General features: G+C 53.0%; 2 protein-coding genes across 2 annotated transcripts; one reads left to right on the forward strand and one right to left on the reverse strand.

Moving 5' to 3' along the window:
- Positions 1-391: 391 nt before the first annotated feature.
- On the forward strand, positions 392-6,349 carry PpBr36_01737 (uncharacterized protein; the record flags this gene model as incomplete). The annotated part of the gene is made up of 3 exons (XM_029888921.1): positions 392-2,946; positions 5,356-6,025; positions 6,125-6,349. 3 exons carry the CDS (start codon positions 392-394, stop codon positions 6,347-6,349), a joined length of 3,450 nt encoding a protein of 1,149 aa, XP_029751956.1.
- On the reverse strand, positions 5,326-9,806 carry PpBr36_01738 (uncharacterized protein; the record flags this gene model as incomplete). Its single annotated transcript, XM_029888922.1, has 6 exons — positions 5,326-5,515; positions 7,134-8,896; positions 8,988-9,337; positions 9,448-9,535; positions 9,631-9,668; positions 9,773-9,806. 6 exons carry the CDS (start codon positions 9,804-9,806, stop codon positions 5,326-5,328), a joined length of 2,463 nt encoding a protein of 820 aa, XP_029751951.1.
- Between the last annotated feature and the right edge of the window lie 635 nt (positions 9,807-10,441).

Here is a 10,441-nt window from a genome sequence, read left to right on the forward strand (position 1 = left end):
GGAGCAAGGAGCATAGAAAGAGAAAAAGGGATAGAGGGCCGAGGGGAAACTAGGGAGAGAAAAAAGAGAGTCAATCGCACCCACCAATCCTCCGACCTGGTCAACTCGCCGTCCTTCACTTGGTTGCTGCTATCTTCTGTCGTGGCACCATCGCCACGTGCCGCATTCCACCTGCCAACGATTGGCAGCAATGTCTAACAATCCTCTTCGCTAAAATACGACTTTCTTGACGCCGCTGCCCGCTCCTGCTGCCTTGTCGGTGCCGTCATTGGACTGACCGGGGTGCTCGTGCGACGGCTGCATTTCGGGCGCCGGGAAGCTCTCTTCGCATTTTTACTCTTCCCACGCTTTCGATTCAGAAGAAAGAGTCTTTTGCTCGAGAGAAACAAAAATGGACCACCCCAACGCTTCACAAGCCTCCTTCGCCCACCTGGACCAACTCCATAGCAGTCAGCTGCATAGTCGACGACTTCGACCACCGGACTTGGAGAAAATGGCTCTTGGTGACGAGAACCGCACTCCCCTCCGACCCAATACGGAAAGGACCCGCCGTCGGGATTCCAAGCTCCTCGGCCTGTTTAGCCGCCAGAAGAGCACCGTTGATTTATCTCTGCCTCACCCGCAACAATCACCGCAACCGCAACCGCAACCCGCCTTCTCATCCTCGGTAAGAGACCTGGAGCTACCTCCAAGGGGTGGTTTACGTGCATCCCTCGCCGAGATTAGCAATTGGCCCTATGCACTTCAGTCTACTCGCTCCGAGACCGCAATGCTCGATCCAACTATCCCATCCCAGCTCTCTGTATCGCCCGGTCATCACAGGCCACCCCCTCCTCCACCCAAACCGAGTAGGAGCCCTTCATTTACAAATAATAGTATGCCGGTACCGAATCCTCCCAGCTTGCCTCCCGCAAGATCGACAAGGGGAGCTTTGGCAACGTGGGACCCGCCGCCGTTGTTCCAAGGCTATCCCCAGGCCATACGATACATTGAACTTCCGGCTTGTACCCAATCAGCTGAGGCCATCCTTCGCATGAATGGAAGAAGCACTACCGATCAAGTCGAGCCCGTTCCGGACAGGGCTTGGGATAAGGGGAAAAGGAAACATCGACGAGCTAGCTCAGGAAACTTTCTGAAGACTGATTGGACGACCAAGATTTACATCTTGGTCACATCGGGCTATTTACTCCAGTATTCTGGCGAGGGCTCCTTCGACCGACTTCCAGAGAAGATTCTTCCCCTGGGAAAGGACTCGGTTGCCTTCGCCAGCGACGTCATTCCCGGAAAGCACTGGGTAGTCCAAGTATCAGCTTCTATGGACTCTGACGGCACTGCGACCACTGACCCTCGGGCCTCGATCCTGTCCCGGCTGCCGTTCCGTGGGCCCGAGAGGAGACAGGCTTCACACTTCCTCATGGTATTTGAGTCCGCCGAAGAGATGGATCAGTGGATTGCTATTCTTCGTCGCGAGATAGAGCACTTGGGTGGCAAGAAGAACTTGTCCGAGACCGGGAAGCCCAAGGCCGATGAAGAAAGACTCGAACTCCGGACGCAGCCCAGTCAACGAACCCTGGTACTCAGGGACCCCGAACGTTTTGCACGACCGCCAGTATTGGACGGCGGGGACCCATGGGGTAATGATGGACACAGTAACGGACAGGATGCGCAATCCACACTGTTGACCGACTTGGATGCGGCAACGGATCATCAGTCATTTGACGAATTGTCGACAACCAACAGCACGACTTCCCATGATGGGAGACAGCTGGACAACCTAAGGGATGGTTCGAATCGGCTGTCCTTCATCTCTTCGAGCCAGCGAACGTTTGTAACTTCGGAGGGCACATCGCCGGCGTGCTCGCCGAGTCGAACCAGCTTTTCCAGCCAAATTGAGGATGGTCCGTTTTCGAACGACGGTACGCTGACGGAAGCAAAACCGAGGCCAAATGCACAGGCGATTCTGCAAAGAAGGATTTCGATACAGGCTGCCAACCCCTTTACAGATCTTCAGGTGATACCGCAAGCACAATCTTCACGATCCAGCAGAACGTGTCATTTAGATGGCCATCAGCAAAGCGTGACAAATACGTATTGCACACGGAACTTCAGCATGCCGCACTCTGCAAACAAGCGTTTCTCGGTGATCTCCAGCCCCGGCTCGTCTCCGGAGCCCGCGCTGGAACTGTCACCACATGCAACGGGACTGTCAGCGCCACCAAGACCCTCTTCGAAAAAGGGACCCCCGCCCACATTGGGATTCTCCAGGCCACTATCTGTTGTTCCCGATCACCCTTCCCCAATCTCGCCACCAGGGGTTCCGAGGAAGAAAAACGGCGACAACAGGCAGTGGGGGGTAGGTGCACATAGCCCCGAACCACGCTCTATATTCCAGATCTGGGCTCAAGAGGCTTCGACAAAGCCGCCTTTGGCCCCGCCGGAGGTGACGCATACGGATGAACCTGCGAGACGCGCCAGTGTACACGCTCTCATGCCCAGCAGGATGCCTCGCCATTCACCAAACTCTCAAGGTCGACAACAGAACCGTAGTAATAATACCCCAAAAGCCGCAACTGCTGAACACGGCTGTGTCAGACGAAGGTCTTTTGCATCGCCAGGCGTCTCTACAATGTCTGAGACCGATCCGCAAGGTCGTTCAGGACGTGCCGCTTCGTCCGCGGCGGCTTTTCGTGGCTCGCCAACACCGCAGCATCGCAGCCCACCTCGATCAAGCGTACGTTCCCGAAGGGTGAGCATGTTTGATCGTGGGTGCGATGGAGATGGGGCGAAAGTGGGCTTTGGGCGAGTATGCTACAATGGTAATCCCCAGGAGCTGTCGCCACAGCAGCCGCCGCCGCCGCCGCCGACGGAAGGGCCACCAACGCGTCCACTTCCTCTACCGCCCACATCACAGCCTAAGCAGACGCGACAACGTTCGATGCGAAATTCGTCATCGGCGCTAAATTTGCGGGCTGACTTCGACACAATGGCACTCCCTAGGCGCCAAAGCATAAAATATCTTGCAGACGGCCCTCCGCCAGCTCCGCCTCCTACCTGTGCACTGCCACCCATACCATCGTCGCAGGGGACCAAAGGGCGTGGGAGAAGAGCGCAGACCGTTGCGATCTGAGCCTTGACGATAAACTGATGATGTAAATGACTTGCTTATCTTCTTCTCATACCCTGTCTCTTTTGTTTCTTTTTCCTTTCTCATCTCAGTACTGACTTGTATCCATGACCATTTACAATACTATATACCCAATCAATTTTCATTTGTATACTAGTTATGCTAACCAGCAAGAAAACAAAGGTTCCGCTGATGGAACTACTACATACGTGGCACATAGATATAACTAATGGCCTAGGAACATCGGCGATGAGCAAAGGAATGGCGGGTCCTACTGGGATACTACTAATAAGTGCGCAACATGCTTGGCCCTTTGGTTCCAGATCAATGGGGTCATGGTCGCGCAAAAAAATATATATATCAAAGCTCTGCCTGATTCTTCCAAAACAACGTGGCAAAGGTCAGACCTGTGAATGCATCACGTGTTGGAAGCGTGCTGTGATGGAGCAGAAGAGAAGCTACGTAAATGTAGAAAAAAAAAAAAAAGAAAGTTCAAAATCAACACCATCTTAATAGTGTCGCTTGTTTTTGTGACGAGGGAGGATGTTAACCAGACTAGACCTGGTGATAGGCTTCAGATGTGCGAAGTTTTATAGCTAAAGAATAAACATATATAATATAAGTTAAGGTACCAGATTTCCAATGGCTTGTTCAACAAAGCCCAAGCCTACTTAAACCTGTGTGGCCGTCCCCACTATGCACGCCCGAATCAGCAGCACAGGGCAACCCATGAGGCTCTTCTCATGAAGGCCTAGAAGTTTTCGCAAGAAGACCCTTCTTTTTCTCCGTTCTACCATATCTCGGGTACATATCTTTTTAGCGCAGCAAAATATGATGCCATATCAGGCGGGACGTTCCGGTATTGCCCGGACGTCCTGTTGCCTGCGTTGCGGATGTAAGCAATGTCCTCCTGGTCCGGCTTAGTTTTATACCAAGCCCGCTCAACAGGGTGCGCGCTCCCATGCTCTGTCTTGTCCTTGTTATTGATAAGACCTTCGCCGCATTTCGGGCAAAAAAAAAAAAAAAAAAAAAAAGATGTAGGCCCGGTTTATAGTCTTCATCGGTCCAGACACGTTGTGGCTTGGGGCTGCTGCGTGTTTCGAGACGGGCTGGGTTGGCGCCCTCGACATCGCCAGCATCAAAATCATTGCCGACGGGGAAAGCGGGATGCTCCCCCTCGAGCGGCTGGGGTGGGAAGGGCAGAAGTGCCCACAGCGAGCAGGCCAAAAACAGCCTGGGCAATGATCAAAATGCGCATCGTGGGTAAATGTATAGTCAGGGGAAAGAGATGTGCAAAGCAAACGAAAAAATCAGGCAGATAATAAACGGGCTGATTGCAATGGAAGATGGGAAATGGATCAAGAGGGGAAAAGAAAAAAGGAGATTTGTAGAAACAAACCACAAATTTATGAATATCTTTACAGATATAAGTGCCCGATATTGCAGTTGGTCTTGCAGCTATTTTGAAAATCTAATTGCCAGGCGCCGGGGCTAGGACGACAAGATGTGCCTGAGTTGTATGACATTGTCCCGATTTACAGGCCACAAAGCCGTTGAAAACCGCACAGAGCAGGAGAGCTACCTTTATTGATTTTTGCTGCTTTATAGTTTTATGAGAACCCACTCGCTCCTGCCGACAATTTGATTGTTGGGTTGTGGTTATTTTAGCCGCAAACGCATCATCAAATTAATACCGACTTGGAGTCTCAAAGCTTGAAGTCCGCCACAGTCCATGAACAGCCTGCACAGCCAATGTGGTTAGCCAACGCCACACTGAGAAGCTGAGTAAAAATAATTGCTGGTGGGACCGCAAAAATCAACCCCACCACTTCCACGATCACACCAAGCAAACCACGGCATCAGCTTTTGGGCAATCGCATTTGCTGCCACCCATAACCGACGGAACCCAGATTGGTAGAAAGCCCGACATTCTACTTGCCACAAATTCGAGATATATCATATTTCTTGCCGTCGTCGAAAAAAATAACAGAGACAAATCTCAAGATGGCTTCAGTTGCGAAGCCTGTCCAGTATGTGCCGGTCACCCTTGCTACACATCACATTCCTCGCAGCACTGGGATTGCTCGTCAAAAACGGCTCGACGAAACAAGACAACCAAAAAAAAAAAAAAAAAAAAAAAAAAAAAAGTCGCTTGCCAGGCGAGACTTGACATGACAATCTGCGAACGATCCTGATAAAAGCTAACCAAAAACTACCACATCTCTCAACAGGCCCGTCAAGGCATGGGCCGACGACGATGACATCGACGACGGCACCACCGAGAGGTTGCCCGACCCCCAGACCATCGTCAACAAGGACGGCACAAAGACCATCATCAGCTGGCGCTTCAACGACCAGGGCCAAAAGGTCAAGACGACGCGGCGGGTGCGGCTGACGACGCACCGCGAGGTGGTGAACCCCCGCGTGGCCGAGCGCAAAAAGTGGGAAAAGTTTGGCCTGTCGGCCAAGGACGGCCCGGGCCCGGCCTCGGACACAACCTCGGTCGGCGAGAACATCATCTTCCGCCCCTCGGCCAACTGGCGCAAGGACCAGAAGGACGAGAGCAAGGACGCCAACGCCAACGCCATGAAGGACAAGCTCAAGGACAAGAAGGTCAAGTGCAGAATCTGCAACGGAGAGCATTTCACTGCCCGCTGTCCTTACAAGGATACCATGGCTCCCATCGGCGAGGCCGCGCCCGCTGGCGGAGTCGGTGTCGGCGGCGACGACGAGGGTGGCATCCTGTCCGCGCCTGGTGCGGCCGGCGGCGCTGGTGCCAAGAAGGGCTCGTACGTGCCGCCCGCTCTGCGTGGAGATCGCAAGGAGGGCGAGAAGATGGGCGGAGGCGCCGGCGGCAAATACGGCGAGCGCGACGACCTCGCCACGCTGCGCGTCACCAACGTGAGTAACCCCCTTGTCTTTTTTTTTCTTTTCCTTTTCTTTTCTTTTAGGTTCGTTACCTCAACAGTTGTACTGACTCAATAATTCTTCTCTCAACAGGTTTCTGAGATGGCAGAGGAGCAAGAGCTGCGGGATATGTTTGAGCGCTTTGGTCGCGTCACCAGAGTGTTCTTGGCTAAGGACCGGGATACAGGTCTGGCCAAGGGTTTCGCCTTTATCAGTTTTGCAGACAGAGAAGACGCCGTCAAGGCGTGCAACAAGATGGACGGCTGGGGTTTCAAGCATCTCATTCTCAGAGTCGAGTTCGCCAAGAAGGCGACCTGATAATTGGGTGTTTATATTATTTTTTTTTCTTCGTTTCGTTTATGGAATGAGGCTTCTTTTTATTATCATGGCTTTCCATCTTGTGACAGCATGACCTCCTTTAGCAACTGACTCTTATGTTCGATCTTCTAGAGTGAGGGGGTTATGGGCGATAAAAAATGGATTCGTCTTTTTGAGTTTACGAAACGGTGCAATTTTCTCGGTACTTTGTGATGAGGAGGAAGCCCACAGGCTGGCATCTAGTGGCGGCCAACATGTAACACCAAGCAAAAAAAAGCACGAAAGTTAAGCGAGTTGCTCTTCCTTTGCACATCTGACACGCACAGAAGATCAAGTTCCTATCACCTCATGAGCTACCAACCCACGTGAATAATCAATCAATCAGTATGCAGCATAAAATCATCCATATTTACCGCATGGGCCATCGGTCATGGCTTGGCTACTTTTGCCGTCGACCGCTGATCGTTTACTGCCTTGTGAAAAAGGGGGTAAACTTTTCTTCCGCCAATACAACCCTCTGGCGCACCACAAGAACACCGGAACAGAACGAAACAAGAGGATAAACAGAAAGTACAAAAACAACGCCGTGCTTCATGCTGCTTATCCAATGAACCAAGCGACACTGCTCTCCGCCAGCGAGTTGCAGCAAAAGTGAACAAAACTGGAGAACAAGGGTAAAAAATACCAGAAGGGGGAAAGAAAAAAAGCCAAAAAGGCCCCCAGCCCAGCCCAGCCCAGAAAAATAACTCAGAAAAATAACCAGTCGAGCTCCCATCTTCATGACTTTTCCTTTTTGTCTTTCTTGATACCAAAGATGTTACGCTTCTTCTTTTCCTTCTCTGGCTTGGCAGGGGCAGGGGCAGGGGCAGGAGTAGGGGCAGGGGCGGGGGAAGGGCTTGGCCTGCCAGCCCCGGATGAAGGCCACTCGTCCTGCGGGTTTGATGGCTGACCACCCATGCTCATCTGGCCCATGGCTGCCGTGGGAGGCTGGGGCCCTGGCCTGCTGGGCATTCCGCCCGCAGGAGGCGGGCGAGGCGGCGCTCCTCCCATTCCTCCCATGCGCGGCGGCAAGCCACCTCCGGGACCGCTCTGCTGTGGTATGCCAGGAATTCCTCCCCGTGGAGGCGGTTGTCCTGGGCCGCCCATCCCCATTGGCGGCGGTGTAGGCCTCTCGCGCTCGAAAAGGTGTGCGGGTGCCTTCGGCCGTGGCCGCTCTTGGGGCAGATCGAGACGACGTTTGTCTGCCGATAGATCCGTGACCTGGCGGATGAACAAGTTCGGGCTCATCATGTGACTTGTGATCATAAAGACGTCTTTGGAGTACTTTGCCGATACTTCATAGCATGCACGTGTTTCTGAATACGTTGCACCACCTGCCGCAAAGACGAGGATCCGTTGTCGGTTTTCGGTCGTCCGTCGAGAGGCGCCAGCCCAACTGGGCTTCGCAGCTCGGAGCGAGCCCTGACCGGCCACCATATCCTCGTTCGGGTCCAACGGCGGCTTGACATACGGGAAGACGGTCTGATCTAACGTCCCCTTGCAAATATGCTCCAGCATGTGCTTTACGGCCGGCTCGAAACGCGAGAGGGCGTACTCCTCGCTCTGGTTAAGGGTTTTGAGATCGATGGGGAAGAGTGGAGGTGGAGGCGGCCGCGTGTCCTTGAGCGCATGCGTAGTTCGGGCACCCAGCAGCTCGAGATTGGTCACCACCTCGTTGTCCTGTGGCGGCAATTGAGAGTGTTGAAGCAACCTAGAGACGTCTTCGGGGATCACACCGTCTCGGTAGATAAGATAGGCCAATATCAGCCGCAACCTATCGGGCTTGGGGATTGCCTCGTCGTCCAGCAGGCGCACCACCTGGTCCAAGATGCTCTTGGGTTTCTTAAAGTCCTCGTCGAGGCCTGTGGCGAGGGTTTGCTCGACTGATGCGATGTCGGGCAGCTTGTGCTTTTGGAACACGTTCATGCACTCCTGTGCCATGGTGAGATGTAGAGAGTACGCCTCCTTCATCTCCTGGAACTGCGGCAGGCCCGCCAACATGTCTTTAATGGCATTGAGATTGGTTGCGTCGCCATTGCCTTCGTCTCGAAAGTGCGGGTTTTTATCCAAAAACTTTTGAAAATCCCCCATGAGCTTGTCTATAGTGTCCTTCATGTGGCGATGCCGGTTGTCGACCCAAACCTTGTCCTTTTCGTGCAGCTCCATGTCCTTCTCTTCCGCCCTTGCACTGCCTTCGTTGATAGTCATGTGGTATGTGACCTTTTCCCCGTCTGAAATGTTAAGTAAGTCGTGCGCCATGGCTTGATAAGTGAACTCGTGGACAAGGGGAGCCATCAAGTCCATAGACCTGTCGGTGACAACGAGAACGCCCTGAGGCCGGGACGTGGTCGGTGGGAAATTGGGGTTCCATTGGGCATATTCCTCGAGCTCCTCTTGAACGAAGCGGGCCAGATGAGAACAAAGAACGCTCGCCTCGTGCGTCGGGTTCCGAGGGCGATAGTACCTAACCTTGGGAAACTCGCCCAAGGTCACGCAAACACCAACGATCTGCCATCGCCCCTGTCTGTCAGTACAAGAAGTGTGGCGGGGTGCGCCAAGGCCAGGCGTCCCAAGGCAACACCGACGAATTGTAACGCACCTTTTGCGCCAACTGCACCATGTGGTCCCTCACGAGATGGTTGCAGGCCGGGTGGTAAAGAATGGGAAAGCTCCAGGGGTCCCTGAACGTGACTAGATGCGACTCGCGGGGGTAGAAGTCTATTGCGAGGGTTTCGAAGCCGGCCTTGAGATCGCGGGCGGCAGGCGACGAGTCAATACGGCGGCGCAGCTGGGGGTCAAGGACACCCGTCCACACGAGGAACGATTTTCTGTACCTCCGGCGGTCGAAATCGGCCACGAGACAGTCGACAATGTGAGGCAGTGGGGAAAGTATGTATATGGCGTCCATGGTCGGGTTCATCTCGCGCCTCTCCTCTATCCGCTCAATATCTGCACATGGCGGAGGTTGCGAGTTGGTTCGTCCATTAGTATCGCAGCCGCAGAACACGGGCAGAAGCCAGCGCCAAGGGATGGCGTATCGTATTGGGGCGGGAACGAACTGGCGATATTCTTGTCGAGGATGTCATCTTCCTTGACGACATTGTCAATGATCTTCTTGGATTGCTCGTCGATCACGAGGACTTTCCACTGCACAGTATGGGATTAGCCAATGGGCATGGTAATGCAATGCGACAACCGAGCGACACAACTGCTGGCGTCTTGTTGGGGATTCGAAAACCTACGTCGCCTTGGGTGATGTTCTTTATGGTCTCGACGATAACTGATTCTCCAAGAGTGTGGTCAGCTGCTTGTTTCGCAAGCCCATTTCCAGTACGACCTCAATGCGGCTCTGGCGCTCTCTCCTTTCTCGGGGGGGTGACCGACTGTCGCGTTGCTCCTGAATCACAGAAACCCCCATATTGGTGACCGACACGATTTGGCCGCTCGGTGGAGCTTGGTTGGGCCTCGGTCTTTGACTAATGCAACTTGTGCTCTATCGAAGAGAGAGGGGATGTAATATTATTAGTTGGTTGAGGATGCCCAGTTTACTTGTGAATGCCAGAGTCTCGGTCGCAAATTGTGGTTTGATGCAATCGCCAGCTCTGGGTTGGGTGCTTCTACAAAGGTGCGTGGAGGTAGTCGCGCTTGAACGTTGGGCACAATGTACAGTCAGTCCATCAATCAACTTGTCCTGCGAATGAATGTCATTCAACCTGGTGGTGGGGTTTTGCGGCATGCCTTTCGGTCGGTGCCAGAGGGGTGGGGCAAACGCAACCACCTTAAACTTAGCTCCGGAGGATCGCGTCGGTAAGTAAAGAACCTAGAAGCAACCATGCATACCTGCCGTTGTGAAGTAAGCAATATGCCTACCTCCTACCTTGCTACATATCTACTTTTCATGTACCTTATCCTGCATATCTTATATTGCTACATTGCTACGTACAAGTACCTTTTCGACTATCTCCATGGATGGCCTACATATTTGGCCTACATATTTGGCATGTACTCACCAGCAAAATAATATCTAATTTTTTTTTTTTTTTTTTTTTTTTT

Source organism: Pyricularia pennisetigena, chromosome 2 (genome assembly GCF_004337985.1).
Source record: "Pyricularia pennisetigena strain Br36 chromosome 2, whole genome shotgun sequence".
NCBI classification, from domain to species: Eukaryota; Fungi; Ascomycota; class Sordariomycetes; order Magnaporthales; family Pyriculariaceae; genus Pyricularia; species Pyricularia pennisetigena.